This window comes from Ipomoea triloba, chromosome 1 (genome assembly GCF_003576645.1).
Source record: "Ipomoea triloba cultivar NCNSP0323 chromosome 1, ASM357664v1".
Lineage (NCBI taxonomy): Eukaryota > Viridiplantae > Streptophyta > Magnoliopsida > Solanales > Convolvulaceae > Ipomoea > Ipomoea triloba.
Window position 1 is genome coordinate 2688702 of NC_044916.1, and position 22864 is coordinate 2711565.

The 22864-nt window shown below is 35.7% G+C and overlaps 8 protein-coding genes across 10 annotated transcripts in view; 2 read left to right on the top strand and 6 right to left on the bottom strand.

Annotated features, from left to right (window-relative positions):
- LOC116000649 (pentatricopeptide repeat-containing protein At4g21170) overlaps positions 1 to 3567 on the bottom strand; it is a 7141-nt gene extending 3574 nt beyond the window's left edge. For both annotated transcript variants that reach the window (XM_031240632.1, XM_031240633.1), the window contains exons 1-2: positions 1491 to 3567; positions 35 to 147 (exon numbers count right to left, since the gene is read on the bottom strand). In XM_031240632.1, the coding sequence (XP_031096492.1) occupies positions 1722 to 3470 (1749 nt within the window). In that variant the 5' untranslated portion in view covers positions 3471 to 3567 and the 3' untranslated portion in view covers positions 35 to 147; positions 1491 to 1721. The remainder of the gene's footprint in view (positions 1 to 34; positions 148 to 1490) is intronic.
- A 4405-nt stretch (positions 3568 to 7972) lies between these two features.
- LOC116017689 (probable xyloglucan endotransglucosylase/hydrolase protein 8) lies at positions 7973 to 10184 on the top strand. The gene is made up of 4 exons (XM_031258316.1): positions 7973 to 8220; positions 8334 to 8434; positions 8524 to 8738; positions 9552 to 10184. The coding sequence occupies exons 1-4, from the start codon at positions 8031 to 8033 to the stop codon at positions 9952 to 9954; spliced, it is 909 nt and encodes a 302-aa protein (XP_031114176.1). The 5' UTR covers positions 7973 to 8030; the 3' UTR covers positions 9955 to 10184.
- Positions 10185 to 10574: 390 nt separating this feature from the next.
- On the bottom strand, positions 10575 to 11030 carry LOC116000497 (SKP1-like protein 1A). Its single transcript, XM_031240589.1, has one exon. The coding sequence runs from the start codon at positions 11028 to 11030 to the stop codon at positions 10575 to 10577; it is 456 nt and encodes a 151-aa protein (XP_031096449.1).
- Positions 11031 to 11494: 464 nt separating this feature from the next.
- LOC116020208 (cysteine-rich PDZ-binding protein) lies at positions 11495 to 13556 on the top strand. Its single transcript, XM_031260692.1, has 4 exons — positions 11495 to 11641; positions 11766 to 11883; positions 13066 to 13157; positions 13253 to 13556. The coding sequence occupies exons 1-4, from the start codon at positions 11626 to 11628 to the stop codon at positions 13315 to 13317; spliced, it is 291 nt and encodes a 96-aa protein (XP_031116552.1). The 5' UTR covers positions 11495 to 11625; the 3' UTR covers positions 13318 to 13556.
- A 365-nt stretch (positions 13557 to 13921) lies between these two features.
- LOC115999342 (protein translation factor SUI1 homolog 1) lies at positions 13922 to 15507 on the bottom strand. Of its 2 annotated transcripts, none has more exons than XM_031239202.1 (5): positions 15226 to 15507; positions 15038 to 15083; positions 14485 to 14693; positions 14346 to 14399; positions 13922 to 14257 (listed from the first exon to the last, which is right to left on the bottom strand). In XM_031239202.1, the coding sequence occupies exons 2-5, from the start codon at positions 15072 to 15074 to the stop codon at positions 14213 to 14215; spliced, it is 345 nt and encodes a 114-aa protein (XP_031095062.1). In that variant the 5' UTR covers positions 15075 to 15083; positions 15226 to 15507; the 3' UTR covers positions 13922 to 14212. The 2 variants fall into 2 exon arrangements, with proteins under 2 accessions (XP_031095062.1, XP_031095067.1); XM_031239207.1 differs by having other exon boundaries at positions 15038 to 15086.
- A 1338-nt stretch (positions 15508 to 16845) lies between these two features.
- On the bottom strand, positions 16846 to 17840 carry LOC116032136 (cysteine-rich receptor-like protein kinase 10). Its single transcript, XM_031274562.1, has 3 exons — positions 17635 to 17840; positions 17305 to 17455; positions 16846 to 17154 (listed from the first exon to the last, which is right to left on the bottom strand). Exons 1-3 carry the CDS (start codon positions 17838 to 17840, stop codon positions 16846 to 16848), a joined length of 666 nt encoding a protein of 221 aa, XP_031130422.1.
- A 755-nt stretch (positions 17841 to 18595) lies between these two features.
- Positions 18596 to 21171, bottom strand: LOC116032145 (cysteine-rich receptor-like protein kinase 10). Its single transcript, XM_031274574.1, has 7 exons — positions 21138 to 21171; positions 20814 to 20978; positions 20564 to 20691; positions 19864 to 20074; positions 19522 to 19759; positions 19179 to 19332; positions 18596 to 19023 (listed from the first exon to the last, which is right to left on the bottom strand). Exons 1-7 carry the CDS (start codon positions 21169 to 21171, stop codon positions 18715 to 18717), a joined length of 1239 nt encoding a protein of 412 aa, XP_031130434.1. The 3' UTR covers positions 18596 to 18714.
- Positions 21172 to 21970: 799 nt separating this feature from the next.
- LOC116032198 (putative cysteine-rich receptor-like protein kinase 9) lies at positions 21971 to 22864 on the bottom strand. Its single transcript, XM_031274657.1, has one exon. The coding sequence runs from the start codon at positions 22862 to 22864 to the stop codon at positions 21971 to 21973; it is 894 nt and encodes a 297-aa protein (XP_031130517.1).

Below are 22864 nucleotides of genomic sequence, written 5' to 3' on the forward strand. Positions count from 1 at the left end.
AAAAAAAAAAAAAAAAAAAAAAAGGAAATATTACCTTTTCAAAGATGAGTAAATGCAAGTATGGTAGATCAAGGAAGGAGACGAAAAAGTGGAGCACTCTCCATTCTTGTCCTCACAGCATCATTTCTTGTAATCTTCGTTCGAATACTGTAGAAAAATATATTTGAAAAGCATGCACGCAAAACAACCAACAGGGATAATTTTATACGAAGAACATTGAAGAAAAATCCGAGTGAATTGTTCTATACATGAGAGAATATATATTGGGAGGGAAGGAGGAGAAGAAAAAGAGAAATTAGAAAATCACAATGGGTGGTGGTCTTTGCCAAAAGAGATTAATATCAATAGGGCTCTTATTCTTTCCTCTTTCTTCTTGCTTTGAAATGGGAGATTCCTTTTAGGAGAGAGAATGGAGAAATAAAATGATGAAGCAGGAGCCACAGAGTACATGAAGAATTAGGGAAACGTGAGGGATAAAAATTATGTGTTGTAGATGGTGGACAACCACAAAATCCTCCCAAAAGAAAGGTCGGGTTGAATATTTTTCACAAGTAAATGGAGAGACTATTAAAAAAAAAACATAACACACTCAAATAATTTACTTACTTTATTGTTATTTTAAGAATTTTTCTATGATGCCATTCAACACCGTACTTTTTTTCTAGAAAAAGGAATTTTTTTTCTATTTGGATTTTGGAATTACCTAATTATTAGCAATTAACAATGTACAAAGAATTGTTGTTATCAATCATATTTAAAATCTTTAAACTTTAAAATGGAACTAGTGTGCTCATGAGAATGAGAGCTTGAGAGCTTATATGAAATTCTATTGTGTAGTTTTGTTGTACTTCCCAATTCCGTAGCAGCATGTTTAATTTTTTGAGTAGACGAGGAAAACCCGCAGCCACTACCTGAGGGTGTACACTGGGTAAATCCCGCCTTGTGACCCTAGTCGGCAAAGGACCACAAGGAGATAAACCAGCCTAGGTTGCCCATAGCTGACCGGTTCAAACCAAGAAGGCCAATAGGTCGCTCCCGCTGAGAATCGAACTTGTAACCTTGTGGTTACCAAATCAAGTGCCTTACCAACTTGGTTGGGGTTGTCCCCCAATAGCAGCATATTTAAAAGTATGAATCACAAGTTAAGCAGTCACTTGATCTTTCTCCTCCATTTTCAGGAGTTGATTTGGTCTTTGTGAAAATTGAACTATAGTTTCATTTAAAACACACCGTCAATAAGTCACTTTGCTTGAAATACAATTACTAAAGCAGTAAAGCCCCAAAACAGCTACGGGAATTGTTCCTAGTGGAGATCAACCCCTTGACACTGATCAATAGGAGTTATGCCATGCTTTTTTACAATTTGCAAGAAGATAAATGCATATGCACGCACGTATAAACAAAACTTAAACCTTATGCAAAAAGGTAACAACCTTCTACATACGCATGAGGTGACAATGCTTTAAAAGTTTGCTTAATTTTTAAAATACCTTGAGCCACTGATGAAATTGGATTGACAGCTTTCTCTCTATTAGACTCCAGGGTTCCCAGAACATTGCTCCAAGATTAAGATGCGTGCAGAATGGAAATTTTAGGTAGAAGTCATACACAGTTCGGTAAAATTGCAACAAGCAACAAATATCAGCATCCCAGCCAGCAGCATGGCGGTCCAGTCGGGAAGCGGCTTAACAGAAGCACAAAGGTGAGTGGAGCAGAGATGGTTACTTGAAACCAGAGATCAAGTGCTTATATTTTTTTCTATCGGGTTTAAGCCCCAGCTTCAACATTTCATCATGCAAGCTCATGGCTTTTCTAAAATTCTTTTCAAGGCAAAGCCCTCTAATGATGACTGAAAAACTGTCACTGCTTAACGCATTATGCGTTCTCATGTAATCAAATATCCTGATAGCGTCTTCAATCCTTTTTTCTCTAAATAGCCCATTGAGAAGTACAGTATAAGTGGTTACGTCGAAAGCACCATCAAGGACCTCCATCTTGGTGTGCAATGAAATAGCAGAACTAATCCGCTTACTAAGGCAATAATGCTTCACCAACGAGCTAAAACAGATAGAGTTTGGCAAAATTCCATTATTTAAAATTACATTTAAAAGCTCCTCCGCTTCTTTCCACCTGCGTTTTTCACATTGAGAACTTATATATTTAGACATTTGATCAACAGAAGGACTTAACCCCCTCTCTATCAAGTCTTTCAACAATCTGCTAATATCCTCTGATGGGTTCTCTTCGCACAGCACATTCAGAAACGAGTAAAAATATTTATTATCATTAATCTCAAACTTTTTTGCCACTATAAAATCATACAGTTTAATAGCATCCATTACTCTTCCCGCCTTAGAAAATGCTCTTAGAATAGAACCATAAGTCGTTCCTTGTAGCTCAATCTTCTCCTCCATGGCTCTCCTATAAAAAAGTTCAGCAGCAAAAGTCCTTCCCAAATGAGCAAACTTCTGGATAACTGAATCATATTCCGCTATCACAAGTTCGGGAAGATATCCCTTTCCCACCATAGAATTCACAACTTCATCAATCACTTTTACGTCATGATATTCACAAGCTCCATCGAGAATAAAGCTAAAAGTACTAAAACTTGGATTAAATCCCTCATTACACATCTCATTTAGATTATAAAAAGCAGCTTTAAAATCCCCTCTTTTACTATAACCCTCAATCACAAGATTATACATCACAGGACTATGCATTCCCATGCCCAAAATTTTAATGATCATTTCAAATTTCCCATCTTTACCTAGAGCTTGAGCAATCAAAGACCAAGTCAACAGATTTCCAGAAACCCCATCTCGGATTATCAAACCAAGGAAGCACCAAAACATTTTAACCTCATTTTTCTCTAGTAAGATACTCAGCAATGCATTGCAAATATGAACCGGAACCAAATACCCACACTCTTTAGCTCTCCGATAAACCTCTAAACCTTGCACATACAAACCCTTATTGCAGTAACATTCGAGCAATGAGCTGAACAGAGAAGAGAAAGTATCAATTTTATCAAAGTCAGTACCTTTAACCAATGAACTGACAATCTGGGTTGCTGGGTACGCCTGAATCAGAGAATCTAAGACGGGTTTTGATTGGTTGGGAAGTCCGGACCCGGATAAAACCACGGCGAGTCTACACTGGGTTTTGAGGTCCGGTTTGAAACCCAGATTTTTCTTGGCGTAATTGAAGAAGGTGAGAGAGATGGGTGGGTGGGGTTGCGTTTTGCGGAGGATTTGCAGGAAGAGGGGAGCGGTGAGATTGGAGTTGAGGTGGAAGGGCTTGAGAAGTGAGGGCCAGTGGGCGGGGTTTCTCTGCGTGAGAATGGTGGAGATTTGGTTGACCAATTGGGCATGTTTGATTTTTTCTCTCCAGTCTGGTTTGAGAGTTGGCGGTGATGCTGAAAATGGGAAGGTGTTGATGTGAAGATGGTGAGACTTGCGGCGTAGTAACATCTGAATGGCTGCACAGAAGCTTTTGACGGCGGAGAAATTTTCGTTCCCCGGAGGAGAAGGCAAGGCAAGGCAGTGGGAAATAACGACGTCGTTTGACTCTTTTGGGAAATCTTGCATTCAGAAAAAAACAGTGAATTACATATTTTATTTACTTCTTATTTAGTTATTTTCCTCTATTAAAATATGTGGTGAAATTCTACTTTTTTTCCTTGTTCTTTACCGGATCAATTTTTCTAGTACTACTACTTTCATTGAGCTTGAAAACTTTGTGTTACTAGATCATAAAATTATTAGCTCGATCAATTTTTACAACCTCATATACAAATATTTATTCAGTAAAAACTTCTTAAAATAGTAAAATAACAAGTTAAATCCAAAACCAATCTTTTCCACACATACATTTATTCTTAGAAAACTCAAAGTCCAGACACCATATCTAAGGTCATATTCTTTCCACACCTTATCATTCATTCCCTCCATACCCATTCAAGAACACACTTCCACCCCCATTTTCACCTCAAAATTCTCTTATCAACAACTCTCATGCTCATGGGGAAGATCTTGAGCTTGGATGCTACCATATTTAACATGTTAAAATATGTTTTATGTTGAAAAATTAGAGATAAAATATATGTACTTTACTTGTTTGATGGTGGGGAGTGATTATGCAAACATGGTTATTTGGTTAACCAACATTGTTGGTCGTGATAATTCTAAAGGCCAAGGCCTATTTTTAATTAATTAAAAGCATCTAAGATTGAGATGTGTTGTAAACTTGGTCAGTATGAAGTGTAAGTGTATCATGTTTATCGAGCAAAATATAGCAACAAATTGTTTGGTCGAATTTTCTATCAAATAAATTGTAACTTACAAGTAATTGAGACTTTCCTCTTATCTTCCAAATTAATGATTCACGTACAAATCGAATAATATGACGGTAATTAAATGATAAGGTTTTGAAATGGAAAATTAAGAATATACCTAGCATATAAGAGTTCTATATTATATTTACTGTCATTTTTTACTCAATCTTTTATTCATTGCGTTTTAATTGATTAGACAAAATGAGTTACAATTTTTTCTCCGTTTTATTTTTTTCTCAAATAAAATAAAAAACATAGTTTGAATTTTATTCATTGGTACCTTAACTATTTTGCTTTTGGAGGAGCACATGCATGTATTATTCTTTACTTCCCATGGCTAAAGTTGAAAATAGAAAAGTTCAACATCAAGTATATTTTGGTGATAGAATATGCTGAGAATAACGCATTTTTTTTTTCAAAGCTACGATAAAATTTTAAATTTTTTTCCCCTCAAAGGTGCAACCCTTCTCTGGCCAACCTTAAGACCTCGCAAAACAGGGTGCATATTACAATCCATTATGGATGTCACGTCCACTTGATTTATCATATTTTACTTTTTAAATCCAAATCGGCTCATGTATTTAAATATGCCTTCCAATTCCAAAATGTGTAAAGCTTTCGAATTGTCATATATAACACCGTTTTCCATGGTTCTTGAAAGTAAAATTAAAGTATTTTAAATATACAAATAGTCTAAGATCTATTCTAACTAACATTAAAATAACTCAAATGAAATTAGTATATTAATGTCAATTCCAACTAGTTTAAAAGTTGTCATATTTGAAAACCGAACTTCAATCTAATTCTCTGATGATCTCCACATTTCAAAAGTGTACTTTTTTTTTTTGTTTGTTTTTTTCATTCCACTCTTTGACTTGATGAGCTGCCACTGAATAAGTGAATATATATAATTGTTATAGTAAGAGGTAAGGAAAAAAAATTGTTATCATTTTTCCTTTCAAACTCACAATTCTTTGTTTTAGGAAATTGTTTAATTTACAACAATTAGCTTTAAGGTATGTTCTAAATGAAGTTCATCTCGACTTATTACCTAGTTGGCACATTGCATTGTACAAATCAAACCATTCCATGGGACAGCTCGATCAGTTAGTTTGGGTGAAGTTTGAGAACAATGACTCATCGTCGAGTCTCACCAGTAACAGTGTGAGAACAACGTATAGTAACCTATCAAAGTGAGAGGGGTTCTTTGTGCGCAATAAGCAAATGTCTAACCTTGCTGTTCAGCTCAGTTACCATAATTTACATAATCTCAGATGTTCTATTGGCTCGAGACTTAAAAAGTTCTTGGCGTTGGACATTCACCCTTTTGGGAAAAACAAAAAAGGAAAAGCTTGTTTCGATCATCTTGGAAGTAATATTCTACAATCCAATGATTGATTGGATGCATGGATGATAAATCATCAAGAAAAGTATATGCAAATGTTACTGTATTCCAACAATTCCCACCGACAGCCTTGCCACGTGCCTCCCTGTTGTCCATGTGGGATAATAATAATAATAATAATAATAATAATAATAATAATTTGGTTCTCCATCTAGTATTGGGGAGCCAAACACTTTTGCAAGGAAAACAAAATTACATATATCAAAGCTGTAATATGCATGGTGGTACTCACATGGGGAGTTGCATTTTTGATGGATGAACAAAAGACAGGTTTTTTAATAAGCAATTATTGTCCACCCTTTGCACTTGGCATGTTGGTTCATCACACACACCCATTAATAATTAGCACATCAGAAACTAGCTCATCAGAAACGTATCTATGAGATCAAATTAAACGTTTACCACTCTTCTGAGAATTATAATTAATAGTGAAGAATATATTTATTTATTTATACTTGCATAGTTAGTTAATCCAACTTTAACAACTGATTGCTTACCATTATTTAAAAAAAAAAAAACTAGCAGTGAATTCACAATTTTATTTAATTTTCTTATATTTATATTACAGTTAACACTACATTTCGATGACGGGTTGCTGGAATCGATCCTTGAATTCGACGCTTAAAATTGACTTTTGTTCAATCCTTCCTTATAGTAGTACTCTGATGTAAAACTTTATTCAAGATGTTGTTAAATTGTATTTAGGGTGTGTTTGGTAACCTGTAAAATGACTTCTGAAAAATGTTTTCCGAGTTTTCTGTGTTTGGCAACGTCTGGAAAATGTGGTCAACAGAACATGTTTTTCGTTGACCAAGGAAAATCAGTTCATTTTTCTAGAAAATGACTTACGGAATTTTTTCCCGCAAGTCATTTTACGGAATCGTCAGAATAGATGTTTCACATGTTTTCGACCAAACCAAGTCATATCACCCATGACCATGGACCAAGGAGGTGGGGAAACTGCCGAAAACCTTTGCTACATTTTTTTTATTTTTTTATAAATTATATTTTTTATTAAATACCATTATTTTAATAACTATTATAATTTTTTATATTTTAAATAAAACAATTACAATGTTTATTATACAATTCTATCAATTTTCCAGAAAATGAACCAAACACACAAAGACAGTTTTCCATAATACATCCAAACACTGGAAATGAAACTGTTTTTCGGAAAATGACTAATTTTCCAGAAAACATTTTTCAAAAGTCATTTTCCTGCTTTCCAAACAGACCTTTAGTGTAAAAAGTATTGGTGTCGACTATATGGCATTGTATACCTTTAAAAACATGAAGATTAGAAGATTAGAGAATAGTAAAGTCAAATAACATTACTGTAATCATGCTCTTTAGTACCCTTAATTTATGCTAATAATAATAAGTAATCTTTCGCACGATGTCTGTGTCGTTTCGCTCACTGCAAAATCCAGTTGTTAAATCCGAGAAGTTTCGAATATTATAATTTTGTGCAAACATCCTGACCCCACATTTTGCTTTAATTTAATTTTCACCCCCCAAAATTCCATTCATGGGCAGCCTGGACTTTCTCCATACCAATTATTTTCTCCAGCTTGTCGGCCTTCAATCTTCATAGCACCATTCCCTAACTAAAAATCTAAAATGCCCTTCTTCTAATATTCCATTCCAACCCATTCCAATTTTCAAAATTTAAATAGCAAAAAATATTATTTTTTATTTAAAAAAATTAAAGGTTGCAATTTAAGCCTAAAGCCTACTGTCCAATTTCCCCGCTACTATTGCCGAAAGTGTTCATTCATGAAGGAGCACTACGCTTACTTCTTCTGGAATGAACACTTTCAGCAATAGTTGGTTGAAAAATTAGACGACAGAATTAAATGTGATACAAATTATCTAGTCATGCACTTAATTAAAAAATTGTAATAGTCAATAAGTAAATGTTATTCATGTATAATAGTCAGATGATCAAATGTCAATTTTATTTTTTTTTTGTTTTTTCTTAATAAGAAAAGAGGGGTATTTTTTTTCTTCTAATTTAAAAAGTTGGGTTATTTTTTATAGAAAATGGATTTGACAGAGCTTTTTTAAGACAACTTTATTAAAAGGAGGGAGATTTGGGACAATTAGGCAATGCCGCAAGGCCAATTAAGTAAAAACACAGATACCCAAACAAAATCGAAAATGGCGAAAATTTTTATTCCCACTTTTACCCTTTGATGGCGGAGTGATGTAGACATATAAAATACCACGAGTCCTCTTCCCCACTGGGATCCAGCAGTTCAGGCTTCAGCTTCTTCTCCCAAGAACTCAATGGAGAGAAAGCCATCTTCATCAATGGCTGCCCTTCTCTTCACTGCATCTCTTCTGGCCATCATTTCCTCGTCGGCGGCGGCGCTTTCCGGTTCCTTCGACGACAACTTCAGCAAAACCTGCCCAGCAACCAACTTCAAAACCTCCGAAGATGGACAGATCTGGTATCTATCCTTAGACAAAAAAGCAGGTACCCTTATCTCCATCCCAACATTTCCTTAAATTTATCCTCCCTTCATTGTCGGTGTCAAAACACCACATTTTTTTTTATTATTTTTATCTCCTAATCAATTCATCGAACAGGTTGTGGGTTTACGACGAAGCAGAAGTACAGATTTGGGTGGTTCAGCATGAAGTTGAAGCTGGTGGGGGGCGACTCTGCTGGGGTGGTCACGGCGTTCTATGTAAGATGAATTGAATACCCATTGATTGATTGGTGGTTTGAGGTCTGAGGAGATGGGCGGGGTATAATGTTGGTTGTTTAATGGTGCAGATGTGTTCTGAGCTGGATGATTCAGCGGCGGGATGGGGGACGAGAGACGAACTGGATTTTGAGTTCTTGGGGAACCGGACAGGGCAGCCTTACCTTATTCAGACCAATGTGTACAAGAATGGCACCGGCGGTCGTGAGATGCGCCATGTCTTGTGGTTCGATCCCACCGAGGATTTCCACACTTATTCTATCCGCTGGAACTCTCACATGATTGTGTAAGTCACTCGGCCTTAATCAAGTTGTTCATACAGTTAACATAATGAGTTTATAATATCATGATTAGTAATTGGTTAGATTTCAATCTTTTCGATTTCATAACCCAATTTTATTCATGATTTCAACCCCGGGATGCTATCATGGTAGTTGGCATATTATGCACTTATTACAATTAATATACTGTGGCACAAACGCAAGGTTTGGTAAAATAGTTAGCCTATAAGTCAATTCTGGTTTATTTGATTGGGAAAATTATTGTGTGGACCATGATCCACATAGTATTGTGTGGACCATAATAAAAAAATACATTTTTAATATACTAAATGTACATTATTTGTGTTATTGTACAATATAATGTACACTCAATACACAAATAATGTACATTTCCTGAATATAATGATTGATTTGATCACTATTAGCTGTTTGACTTGGTTGAAAAATCAATGTTAATTAGCTTTTTTGTAACTCTAAAACGTTAAAATTAAAAAAGCTGTTCAAAGCAACTTTTTTAATTAGCTTTTTGACGGCTAACAACTAATTTACCGAACACCTTTCTACAATGTTATCAACTAATCGTATCCTCTTACCCAATTAGCTAATAATCATTTGTCAAACAAGGCCCCTACTATATACCTTCGGTTTATTTATGGGTAGATAATATGTTAATTGAAAAGGACATAATCTAAATATGGTTTTGGATTAAGATTTAGGATGCAAGGTGTAGCTGATGCATTGAAGAATTTGGCAGGCACATGTTAGTTGTTTGGTTCTCCTGATCTGATCCAATTTGTTGTTTTCCATTCATATTACAGATTCTATGTGGACAGGGTCCCCATAAGAGTATACAAAAACGCAAACTACACAAACGACTTCTTCCCGAACGAGAAGCCGATGTACCTGTTCTCGAGCATCTGGAACGCGGACGACTGGGCAACGAGGGGCGGGCTGGAGAAGACGGACTGGAAAAACGCCCCATTCGTGTCGACCTACAGGGACTTCAACGTCGAGGCTTGCCAGTGGAAGGATCCTTTCCCGGCCTGCGTGGCCACCACGACTGATAACTGGTGGGATCAGTACAAGGCGTGGCACCTCTCGAGCGACGAGCAGTTGGACTATGGCTGGGTGCTGAGGAACCTTGTCATCTATGATTACTGCACAGACACTGAAAGGTATCCCACCAAGCTTGAGGAATGCTGGCTCAGTCCCTGGGACTGATGGGAAGGATGTTTTTAGTTCTTGTCTGATAAGATCAGAGTTGTTGTATCTTCAATTCTTCAGTTTTGGTTCAGTGTACATTATATTGGTGTAATATTTTTTGTTGTTCGGTTTTATTCTTTGATTTGCGGGAAACTGTCTGATAGTCCGCTTAGGGTGAAGCCCGCCTTGTTGTCCAATTATTATTTTTAATATAATTATAGATTTTTTATGAAGTTTTGGACTCAAAAGTGGTTAATCAAAGGAGAATTGATCCAGGATACTGGCTGGAATTTCCAAAAAACTCTGTAGTATGTAGCTCTTGATTGTATTTGTATTCTTAATTTTTTGAAAGCTGTCAATGAATAACATAAAACCATAAAATAAAAGGAATTCAATACGAAGATAAACATAAAAATTCAGCTTCCTTACACAAAATCACACATAATTTCATCATAAAAATTCAGCTTCCTTTCACAAAATCACACATAATTTCATGAATGAATGAATATTCTGTAATATAATTATAATCAAACATAATTAAATGAATGAATGTTCTGTAATATAATTATAATCAAACGAACTAAAACGATATTATTCCTAATTCCTAAAGTCCTCTAGCATCTAAAATATATATGAATTTACTCGAAAGCCCAAGCACTCTCCTTGCGGATTTCTGCTTCTTCCTCAGGTGTGAAGTCACTTTGAATGTTGAAAAATCTGCGGACCTCCTCCACTGTCATCTTCTCGATCACGTTTGCAGCAGCTTGGCAGGTAAGATCAAGCAAGCTCTTAACATTAAGGAAATTAGCGGCAATTATTAGATCCAATAGTGTGTTATGGTCAACTTTGACGAAATTAGCATCAAAGTCCTTAAGATCATCCTGGCTAGTCTTTGTGACTTCAGCGTGCGATTTGCAATACTCTATAACCTTAGCCAAGATCTTACCGGTTACGTTGGCAATGGGAATTGTAGTGTCCACGCAGTCATCGTCAATCATGTACTTGATCATCTGCATCTCAAGAGCCACCGTCTCTTCCACCTCAAATATCTCCCCGTCAGAACTCCTCAATATGACCTTCTTAGTAGAAGCCATTATCAAATTTTTTTGCTGAATTCTGAAAAAATTACAAATTAAAACAATAGACGATTAATGCTCTTCAAACATATAAGAATTCCTTATATAAGCACCAAGTTCAATCTCTTTGTTTAGAATTAAGAATCTTAACCTATCTAGGACTGGGAAACTTCCAATTAGAGATGATTTTTCCAATTTTGATTATAAGTAAGAATCTTTTAAGTCATCTATGATTAGACAACTTCTAATTAGAGACAACTTCTCCAATTTTGATTCTTCAAGGATCCTAGAGTCCTTATACCAACTAACTAGGTACCCACTAACTTTTAATGATAAAATAAAATAACCAATCAAATGATATAGAGGAAAATTATAAGTAGAATTGAAAATAATTTTGTTAATTACTAGCGTATTAGTCAATGGTCTTAGCGGTTATAATGCAGTGACGCACGCCTCTAGGGAACGTTACCTGAGGGCGCGACAACACCGACCAAGGAGGGCATATACGTCAATTAACTTCTGCCCGATTTCCATCGGGTCCGTGTAGCCTTGGCTCTTGCAAGCGACAATTTTCTGGTTCACCTTCGATTCAGAGATACATCGCTGCACAAAAATGGTCTGCGAAAAGTGTAAGTTTCATCTCTCTATCTCTCTCTCTCGCTCCATGTGTACATAAACTCACGCGTAAACGGAGAAAAGTTTGTGGATGTGGAAAACGTTAGGGTTTTGTGAATTGGGCGGTGGATGATGCAGGTGAGAAGAAGCTCGGGAAGGTGATAGTGCCGGACAAGTGGAAAGAAGGAGCTCATAACACGACTGAAGGTGGAGGGCGCAAGATCAACGAGAACAAACTCCTCTCTAAGAAGAACAGGTTTGATTTTCTCAATTTCCTTTTTATTATGTGATTTTCTCAATTTTCTCAGTTTTCTCAGATAGAGCTGCTAAATTGATCGAATTTGGAGGATGATCAGAGAATGAATTTTTCCACATTAAGCAAATTTGTAGTTGTCCCATGAAATTTTGCTTAAGATCAGCTGATTTGCGGAGTGTTACACTGTTACACAGTAGCAGAGATGTGTTATTGGAGGAAAATGTGAAATTTGAAAGGCTTTTAGTAGCCATAAGAAATCTCCCTTGAGCATTGCTACTAAGAAATTTTTCATATAATTTCAAATATTGTAACCAAAAGTGGGAAGAGTTTGAGAGGCAAAAGTTAGAAAAGATGCTGGGATAAATTTCTCACTCTAATTTATTTACTTTTATTGGGGTTGGCTGACATTATGGTTGCCAAGAGTACACTACAAATTTAACTTTGCATTTTCCTGGCATTATGATGTGTAATATTCAGAAAGATGCTTTTTTTTTTTTTTTTTTAATAATAAAAAAGTCTCTGCTGGATTTTGATTGAGAACCTAAGTTTAACCCTGCAAAAGTGTATGCATTCTGCTCTTGTGCTTTCCAACACAAGGAATGTAACTATGTGAGGTTGCACTTCAATGGTTATTGTGGCCACGTTTCCTATAAATCTTTTCCTCTTAAATTTTTTCTTCTGTTAAACATTGTCTTGCTAGTAGTTGTTTGTCTTAAGATTGTTGGTTTCTCCTATGGTGATGGAAGAAACATGTGGTGTTGGGATTTAATTCTTTGGGTTACTGAACTAGTGTCCTGGGTTTTGCTCTGATTGGTGATCATTATCTTCCAATTTACTAGAATAGTGTGATTCGATAGGTGTTAATGTGTTATACTGCTTAATAATTTTCAAGTTTTATTAAATTGGTAACAAAGAATCATGAGTAGGTGATCCGATCTATATTGATATTTGTGCTAAGCTGAACACTTGGCATTTCTCCTTGAGCAACATTTACATGGGTTGAACATTCATCATAAAGTGCGTTAGGTTCTAACTCAAGCTGATGTATAATGTATTTTGGTTGGTCTTCAAAATTCAAGGCTTGCCTGTGTAATGCAAGTTCTGTGTCTAGGTCCAATCTTGTGATTATTGCATTACTTCAAAATTTTTTTTTTTTGTTTTTTAAAATATACTGTCTTGCAGATGGACACCATATGGAAATACCAAGTGCATTATCTGTAAACAACAAGTACATCAAGATGCCAAGTATTGTCACACCTGTGCTTACAGCAAAGGTAGCATGTGATGCCTAAAGGCTTCACATACATCTTCTACACATGGGCAAAATTTATCGTTCTGTCGCATTTATATAAGTTCTTTTCTTGTGCAGGAGTGTGTGCAATGTGTGGAAAGCAAGTTCTCGACACCAAGTTATACAAGCAAAGCAATGTATAAGAACACAAGCTTGGCTGGTCTGACTTCTACTAATGTCAAAAGACTATGATGCCTTGTAATGTAGTGGAAGGTAATTTGTCAAAAATGGTGTTCTTTGCAATGCCTAGGTGCATGCTTTCTGTTTGTGCTAAATAACACCTTCATTGTATTACAATCTCACTATTATCCTCAGGTTTCCAAGTGATATGATTTTGTGTTTTTTGACTCCTATATACATAGTTTATTCCAATTCTAGCTCACTCTTGGTTATTGACTTTGATTTGTTTCACTTTTAGGCATTTTCTTTTAAAAAAGTTTATAACTTTTAGTCCCAAATACTCTTAAATAATATAGTAGGGTGGATTTCTTGTTCTTGGTTTAATTGATCAGCTATAGACAGCCTAGACTGGTTTATTTCTTTGTGGTCTTTTGTTTGTTAGGGTCACAAGATGAGTTTTATTTAACGTGTACTTTCTTGTAGCAACTGTGAGGTTTTCTGTAAATCAAATTATTTTATTTTATTTTATTTTATTTTACGAAATGATGGCATGTTTGGTATTTTGGGCTAAAAGTAAATCAGAAGAAATGAAAGTTCATGACCAAAAGTAGAAATGACGTTATAATCTAGTGATCGAAGTGGAATAAGCTTTACATAGTTTGAGGCAATATGTACAAAAGATTATATACAATCTAGTGATCAACAGTGAAATAAGCATTACATAATTTGAGACAATATGTACAAAAGATCATATGCATGCTTCATTCTATGAAATAACATTGTTCTTCACATTTTTTTTCTTCAAAATTAAAAAACATAACAACACTAAAGATTAGGTACAACATATATATATACAATGAAACATTGGTAACATTCCAGATCAGCAGCAGAAGAGCTGATTGCAGGAAAACAAGCAATTCAGAAACCATGAATCTTGATGTGCTCCTTCTTAACAATCCCAGCCTGCTTCACAAAACATCACAAAACAAAACATTAATCCTTGGAACAGCACAAACCTCTGCTACAACCAGAATATGCCCTAAGAAATCACCTGAACAAGGAAGGTGGAGACATTCTTCCTCTGATCACCTTGGAGCTGGATAACCTGAGTTCATTAAACAGGCAGATTGTCAATCCCAAGAAGATTGGATTAATTAGGTTTAGTGAGGGCAAGGGAAGAGAATGGTAACCTGTCCAAGTTCAGGGTCCTGGACAACAGTGCCATTGCAGCAAAACTCTTTCTTGAGGTCTTTCAGAATCTTGGTATAGCTGAACTCCTTCTTCAAACCTTGTACGGTTGTCAGGCTTTTCCGGCCATTGCGCTGTTGAATGCGGATGTGAACATATTCCTTTGCACCCGCTCCTGAGTTCTCAGCTGCATTTGCATCAGCAAATGGATCTGTCCATGCAAAACAAACCAAAAATTTCAATATACATGAAGCAATAATCCCAGCCAAGTTGATCAAACTGTTGACTTAGTAATGACAAGGTTACAAATTCCACTCCCAGCAAGAGCAGTGATCAACTATTGGCTTGGCTTTCTTGGTTTTAGCTGGTCAGCTATGGCCTATGGGCAACCTAAGATGGTTGTCCTTTGCCAGTTAGGATTACAAGGCAGGATTTACGCAATACAAACTTTGGATAGTGACTGTGGGTTTCCCTTTGTCACCCAAAACAAAAAAATATACATGGAGGCTGTGTGTATATATATTGGCCAGAATTTGAAAGGAAAATATGGCATACCAAAGGCAGTAGGTATGTGGATGTCGAGTTCAGACATGAACCTTGGCTGCTGCAAAGAAACAAGAATTAATCCTTAAACATTATTCCCATGCATGCTAAGGATACCAAATTAAAACATTGTATTCATGGGTGCATACAGATATACAGAGATAAAAATATATGGAAGAATTGAAGAAAAATAAAGTTACCTGGACAGAAGAGGGAAATGCTGACAGGAGCTGGGGGCAAGAGGGGGATTCTTGAATTGTTGAAAGAAGAATATGGTGCGAGAAGGGGTTGGGAAGAATGAAAGAGAGAGAGAGAGATGATGATGATGAATTGATGATGATGAAGGAAGATGGAGGTGAAGAGGATTTATAAAAGAAGGGATGAAGCGAGAAGCGAAAAAGATGGAATGCATAGATTGACCACACAGTTCCTTGGACTACATGCCTCTCTTCTTGTCGTCAACGTCTTTATGGGTGGATGAATCTCCCTATGCCATCTTATTATATTCTACAACTCCATAATAATATTAATAATGGTGGATTGGTGGTACACATATAGTTTTGAGGTGTATAACTTTCGATGGTTAATGGTTAGGGGTGGTATCTCATGTAACCTATGTCACTATGTGTTTAAAGTAATATTTTTTATTTTTTGGGTACAATCACTTTTCGAGAGTATGCAATGATCGAGTTGATTTAGATATAACTTTGTTATTGTGTAATAGTTCATAAATTACATTGAAGAGGTAAATCACATTAGAAAGACCATGTACAACTCGATGGGAGCAGGGCCGGGCCGGTTTTTTTATTTGCGTGGCCCTATGCTGGTAAATAAGTGAGGCCCTATCAAAATATAAATAAACTGTGAATTGTAGAAAAGTGATTCGCGTGAATATTACAAAGTAGAATTTTTTTTTGAATAATCTTAATAGAATTTAGATCAGTCATGAAAACCTAATTTTGAGCCAATATAATCACAAATACATATACTAACTATTGGGCCAGGGTTGGACTAGGGGCCCCCAAAATTTTAGGGCCCTGTGCGGTTGCACATCTTGCACGCCCTAAAATCTGCCCTGGATGGGAGGGTATTGGGTGTATAAAACATTGATGAATTGAACACTAAACATTTTATCCGATTTGGTTATTCGCTAGCCAATTGATATAGGGTAGAAGTATAAATTGATTTTCTCCTATGATTTGAAAATGGTTATCAATGAATCGAGAGGGTTAGTGGGTAGAGAGAAAAATAATACTCGTCCTACATTAATAAATTGGTCTAGTAAAAAGGAGAATGTCAATTGCAGGTAAAAAATATTATATTGATTACAAAATTAACTGTTTCAATTATAATTCAATAACTATGTACAACTAAATTAGAGTAAGTGAGGAAATAGCCATGTATAATCGATTTTATCTCGGTCAAATCAATTTATGTTAAATATTACTTTAATATGATTTTGTAAATGTTTGATTCCAACAATCGGCAAATTGCATGGTTTATGTACCTGCTAGGATCTTGAAAAACCCCATCCTTGTATGCTTGAACACGTATCATGTTTGTCCCCATTATCTTGGACGGAGATAAAAAATTGACACTTTATTTATGATCACAAATTGTTTCATTTCTATATCATTACGATAAAATATAGATCCACGAGGTACTAATCAATTATTATTAGCAGAATAACTATTGAGCATCACCATGAATGTAAATATAAAATGCTACCTATATAACGACAAATTCTTTTCTCTCAACATTTGAATCTTCAACATACTCCAATGTATTATGCTAATTGAGTTCTATGTCGTCTGTCTTCTTTATCTTGGACAGAGTTCGGAAATTGAAATTTCATTTACAGTCACGGACTGTTGCAATTCTATCTCTTTCGGCATCTTCTCACTTTCACCACAATAAAATGCAGGTTCAGGAGGTACTGACCAACTATTAGCAGAATAGTTACTTAGCATCGAAATCACTTCCGCCATTGTAGGTCTTTCATCTGCATCTTCTTGAACACATAACAAACCAATGTGTATACATTGAATGACTTCATTTATAGTATAGGACTCTCCAAGAGCTGGATCTAGTAATTTTAATGGCCAACTATCTCTCCATTGTTCCCAAGCCTACAACATTATCATTTTGATGTTCATAAGTTGGCCATGATGACATAATATTGTGAAGGACTTGCAACAAAATATGAACATCTACATGATAAAACTAACTTGACACATAGAGAATAAATGTATTCAATATGCATGGAAGTTTCTACTTACATAGCTAAGAAGGTCTTGTGCCTTGTTTGATTGGCAGAAGTTACGATTTTTCTTTCCGCTAATAATTTCTAAAAGTAGAACACCGAAACTAAAAACATCTGACTTTATAGAGAACTTCCCGTGCATTGCATATTCAGGAGACATGTAACCGCTACAAAGCAATATACGGAGCAATTATTAGTACACCTAATTAGTATTAAGAGTACAATTAAAGTAGTGTTTCAAATAATGACATTTTTTGCAATGATGAATTGAACACACCTAAATGTAAATGTTGATGTCAACTAGGAATGCAAATATGTATGTGGATGGCTAAGATGCATAACTTACTATGTTCCAACTATTCTGTTTGTACTTCCTTGAGTTTGATCAACTCCAAAAATTCTTGCCATGCCAAAATCGGCTATTTTTGGATCCATATTTGCATCCAATAATATATTGCTTGCTTTGAGATCACGATGTATAATTCTAAGACGAGAATCTTCATGAAGGTAGAGTAGACCTCGTGCTATTCCTCTTATAATTTTGTATCGCATTGCCCACTCCAATAGATATTGTTTACCATGGTCTAGATATGTGGAAATCCAAAATTACACTGAGTGTTGTGCGATAACCATTCAAGTTTAGTACGAAGGAAATTAAATATGAAAACTTTGAGATTTGAAACTAACCAAATAAAAAGTAGTCAAGACTTTTGTTAGGCACAAATTCATAGATGAGTATCTTTTCTTCTCCTTCGGTGCTTTATACACATGAAAGGAAATGTGGATTGACAATTGGTTTTGGGAGGCTGGAAGACTTCAAAGTCTGTCGTGAGGCACAATCATGGTTCACACAATAGCTAGTGTTTTTCCACACAGTTGTGGAATTAATTATATTTTGTCCATTCCAAAGTTTGAAAATGACACGAGTGAAATTTCGCAGAAGCAAATTCTATAACTTTTCCACTCCTCTCGAATGAATGATACTTCATTGGTTCGATGTGCCTTTTCGTTAATATAAGAGTTCATTGACTGAATTTATTTACAATTTAATCTTTTATATTATTAAGTTTGTTTTTTTTTTTTGAGTACTACTACTCTATTACAATGTAGTATCTGTTCATAGCTACTTTCTCAATCTATTGAAACACAAAGAGTCAACAGTTAAAACTTCTAAATGAGCGATCACATAATATTTTCAGACATACTTTCTAGGACTTACACGAATACAATCAAAAGATTTTAAGTTTGGACTATTTATCTATCTTTCATAATTCTTAGTCTCCTACTCTCCTCAAATTTCTTAAACAATGTAAGACTTTGAAAATAAGCCTAAAAAAATTATATGCAATCTGCACTTAATCTCCTGTCTCTTTTGCCAGCAATTCTGCAAATTTAAACTCCATTCTTGAACTCCATCGTAGTCTCCCTATCTCGGATAGAGTTCAGAAATTGACACTACATTGACCGTCATAGGTCGTTCCAACTCCAGTTCTCTTGGCATTCCCTCACTTCCACCATGGTAAAATGCAGGTTCACGAGGTGATGGCCAGCTATTAGAAGAATAACTGCTAAGCATCAACATCACTTCTGCCATTGTAGGTCTTTCAACTGCAACATCTTGAACGCATAATAAACCAATGTGAATACATTGGATGACTTCATTCACTTTGTAGGACTTTGCGAGGACCGGATCAAGTATTTCCAATGGTGTGCCATCCCTCCACTGTTCCCAAGCCTACAACATTACAACATTTTTTATGTTCACAAGTGTTGGTTGCAATATACTATGAAGGATTTTGCAACAAAATATAATGCTAGAATTGTACAGTTTAACTTAACATATAGAAAAATATATGTATTTAATATGGAGTCTAAGTAATTTATACTCACATAGCCAAGAAGGTTCACTGATCTATTTGCAGATTGGTCGAAGATGCGATTTTTGTTTCCAGTAATAATCTCTAAAAGTATAACGCCTAAACTGAAAATGTCGGACTTCACAGAAAACTCTCCGTGCATTGCATATTCAGGAGACATATAGCCACTACAAAACAATATTATATATATCATTAATGCAACACCTTAATATGTGATTGAAAGTGGTGTTTCAAATTTTAGTATTAATTACCTTCTCTGCAATGATAATTGGGCACATCCTAATGTATGTAAAGATATGATATTGTCAACAACGAATGCATATAACTTCATGTGATTATTAAGAAGCATAACTTACTATGTTCCAACGATTCTGTTCGTATTTTCTTCAGTTTGATCAATTTCAAAAATTCTTGCCATGCCAAAATCAGCTATTTTGGGATTCATATTTGCATCTAACAATATATTGCTTGCTTTGAGATCACGGTGTATGATTTTAAGACGAGAATCTTCATGAAGGTAAAGTAATCCTCGTGATATTCCTTTTATAATTTTGTAACGTCTTGACCAGTCCAATAAATACTGTTTGTCAACATCTGAATATTTCAAAAAATATATATCCAAATTACTTTGGTGGGGAGTGACTATTCATGATGATTATAAAGGAAGACTAAAAAAAGTTTTGGCATGTGAAACTAACCAAATAAGAAGTAGTCAAGGCTTCCGTTGGGCACAAATTCATATATGAGTATCTTTTCTTCTCTTTCGGAGCAATATCCCAATAGTCTAACTAAATTTCTGTGTTGAAGCTTGGCAACTACTTCAACTTCATTCTTAAACTCTTTTGCTCCCTGTCCTGAGCTTCTTGAAAGCCTTTTTATAGCTACTTCTTGTCCGCTAGGAAGCATTCCCTAATGATTAATTACTTAACAAGAAACAATTAGCTAGGACGGACTAATATATATATATATATATATAGGGTCATGTTCAGGTGTGACCGTGTTTTCCCGTGCGGCCGTGCGGTTTACACCGCTCAATGTTAAGAAATGCACCACTCAATATTAAGAAATGCACCACTCAAATAACAGGTGCATTTCATATTAAGAAATGCATGTTCATTGTGGTGCATTTCGTAACATTGAGTGGTGCATTTCTTAACATTGAGTGGTGTAAACCGCACGGGAAGGCGCGGCCACATTTGAATAGAAATCTATATATACATATATATATATACATATATACATATACATATATACATATATACATATACATATATACATATATATATACATATATACATATATATATATATATATATATATATATATATATATATATATATATATATATATTTGTATTGATTTTGCAGACAAATGGGAGTTAATCATCAAAGATTTTACCTTGTATACATAGCCATATCCACCTTTACCAATCTTACATCCAGGGGAGAAATCATTTGTAATAGCTTGAATAATAGCAAAGTCATATTGCAAGGACTGATCCTCAGTTGATGAAATTCCAGTCAAATCTAGAGGAAAGATGGAGATTATTACAAAATTATTCATTGCAATTAATTATTAATATTATTGTATTGTAAAAACACAGAATTGAAGATCGATCGAATACAGAAACTTAGATGGATATCTTTACCTGCTGTCTGTATTTTAGTATTTGGGTTCTTAGAAATTCTAATAATTCTCAGAAAATAATAAAGGACTGCAATGAAGAGTAAAATCCCAACGACTGGAACTACAATGGCAACAATAATCACTTTTGCAGGAGAATTGGAACTTCCATGGTTTCCTGCATCTAGCACTGAATCAGGTTAATGAATATAATGGTGAAATTAAAGATGCATGCAATGCACGGTAACTAAACTTTCAAGCCAGATCGAAAACCACTGGAACAAGAAAATTAAAGCACCCTTGATCAGCTCAGATCTTGAGATTATATTATTATAAGTTTACATTTTACCATCAAATACAGCCGTCAAAATGGGCTTGCTCATCCCGCCCGATGAAATGGACGAGATGATATTTTGTGCCCGTATTTTGACGGACTTTTTAATACGCCCTACCTTACCCGCGAACTTTAGTGAGGCGGGCTTGACAGGTCGACATGACCCACCAAATATATAATTAAAAAATTATTAAAATAAATATATACTACATAAATAAATTTATAATATTAAATATGTTTTGCCAACTTGATTATATTACTAACATTAGTACATATATAAGATTAAAATTAGTTTATAAGTATATATAATTAACATTACTTTACAGTTTATTGTAAATAATGGTCCTGTAAACTAATGTTAGTTATATATCTATAAATTAATTTTAATTATATACATAAGTGGTTGTACCAGTAGTTATACCATGGACCGTGGTCCACAATGCATTGTAGAACATGGGTCATGACTGATACTGCAGTTGTGTTGAAAGGGAACTGCAGTTGTGCGGAACAGAGTCCATTTCATCCGTCTGTAATTGCAGTTGTGTTGAACTGATACTGCAGTTGTGTTGAACTGATACTGTAGTTGTGTTGAACGGATGAACAACCTCTGTTCCGCGCAACTGCTGTTTCCTTTCAACATAATTGAAGTATCTTTTCAACACAACTGCAGTATCAACCATGACCATGGTCCACAGTGTAATTTGAGGATTGTACCATGTATAATAATAATTTAAAAGTCAAAGGATGACAGGTGATCAATTTGAAAATTGAAGAATAAATGTGACAATTTTTTTTAAAGGATTAAATTTGAAAAGTTTTTTTTCTCAAAAAAACTCTTAGTTTTACATTTAATTTACATATATACCATCAATTACAATTTCAAGAAAAGGTTTACCTTCACCGGTAGGCGGAGGGGGAGGAGGAGGACGGAAAGGAACGGGAGGAGGAGGACGGATAGGAAGGGGGGCCGGCGGTGGAGCTGGGTCGGCGATGCTATTGTAGAAGGAATACACCTCATACCTAATATTACAGCTTGTGGAGTAAGTTCTTGCACCCAGTGATGAATAACAACAACGGGACAGTTGTTGGATTGCAGCTGTGAGGCAACTGTGACAATCGGAATCGGAAAGGTAAGGCGTGCACTGCCCAAGACTGTAGATTGTCTCATTTGCAGTGTACTTAGCTTGTAGAGTCGCAAATTTCTTGGGTGATCGGCTACTGCGAGTGGCCAGCTGATTCAACGTGTTTCCGACAGCATCCATGAAGCTAGCCGGCTGAGAGTCGTTCTGCGTATTACGAAAATGTATGACGGGCGACTGGTCGGCTCTCCCCAACATAGAACTGTTGGAGTAACGCAACATACAGTAATCGTACCAGGCAACAACAGCCATTTGGTTGGGGGGCCAGCATAGCCGCAGTATCTCTGTGCTAGCTCCATCTACACAAGTCTGGCAATCGGTGATTGAGACATCACCCCGGCACATGAACAGCCCGTACACGGTGTTCCCAGACCCATCGTAGTCGTCACCGGCACTGGAGTTGTAGAAACCATTTCCATAGCCATCGGAAGAAAGATCGGAGAGGAGAGATTCAAGAAATTGTCCATAGGTGCCGGTGGCCGTATAGGTAGTGTTGAGACAATAGTATCCGTAAGGTGCGGAGATAGTTCCGATGAATAGGGCGATGATGATGAGCAAGCAGAAGCAGAGCATGTAGCCCCGCAACACAAAACGTCCAATCAT

Coding starts and splice junctions, on each gene's coding strand:
- LOC115999342 (XM_031239202.1), bottom strand. CDS start 15,074: ATGTCTGAACTCGACATCCACATACCTACTGCCTTTG. Junction 14,694..15,037: donor CCACATACCTACTGCCTTTG/GTATGCCATATT, acceptor TTGCATGGACAG/ATCCATTTGCTGATGCAAAT. Junction 14,258..14,345: donor TCTCCACCTTCCTTGTTCAG/GTGATTTCTTAG, acceptor TTTGTGAAGCAG/GCTGGGATTGTTAAGAAGGA.
- LOC116000497 (XM_031240589.1), bottom strand. CDS start 11,030: ATGGCTTCTACTAAGAAGGTCATATTGAGGAGTTCTGACGGGGAGATA.
- LOC116032145 (XM_031274574.1), bottom strand. CDS start 21,171: ATGAGCAAGCCCATTTTGACGGCTGTATTTGATG. Junction 20,979..21,137: donor TTTGACGGCTGTATTTGATG/GTAAAATGTAAA, acceptor AACCTGATTCAG/TGCTAGATGCAGGAAACCAT. Junction 20,075..20,563: donor GATATGGCTATGTATACAAG/GTAAAATCTTTG, acceptor ATTAATCATTAG/GGAATGCTTCCTAGCGGACA.
- LOC116032136 (XM_031274562.1), bottom strand. CDS start 17,840: ATGCGATACAAAATTATAAGAGGAATAGCACGAGGTCTACTCTACCTT. Junction 17,456..17,634: donor AACAGAATAGTTGGAACATA/GTAAGTTATGCA, acceptor ATTGCTTTGTAG/CGGTTACATGTCTCCTGAAT. Junction 17,155..17,304: donor CACAAGACCTTCTTAGCTAT/GTAAGTAGAAAC, acceptor ATAATGTTGTAG/GCTTGGGAACAATGGAGAGA.
- LOC116017689 (XM_031258316.1), top strand. CDS start 8,031: ATGGAGAGAAAGCCATCTTCATCAATGGCTGCCCTTCTCTTCACTGCA. Junction 8,221..8,333: donor ATCCTTAGACAAAAAAGCAG/GTACCCTTATCT, acceptor TTCATCGAACAG/GTTGTGGGTTTACGACGAAG. Junction 8,435..8,523: donor GGGTGGTCACGGCGTTCTAT/GTAAGATGAATT, acceptor TTAATGGTGCAG/ATGTGTTCTGAGCTGGATGA.
- LOC116020208 (XM_031260692.1), top strand. Junction 11,884..13,065: donor CTCCTCTCTAAGAAGAACAG/GTTTGATTTTCT, acceptor ACTGTCTTGCAG/ATGGACACCATATGGAAATA. Junction 13,158..13,252: donor CACCTGTGCTTACAGCAAAG/GTAGCATGTGAT, acceptor TTTCTTGTGCAG/GAGTGTGTGCAATGTGTGGA.
- LOC116032198 (XM_031274657.1), bottom strand. CDS start 22,864: ATGATTGGACGTTTTGTGTTGCGGGGCTACATGCTCTGCTTCTGCTTG.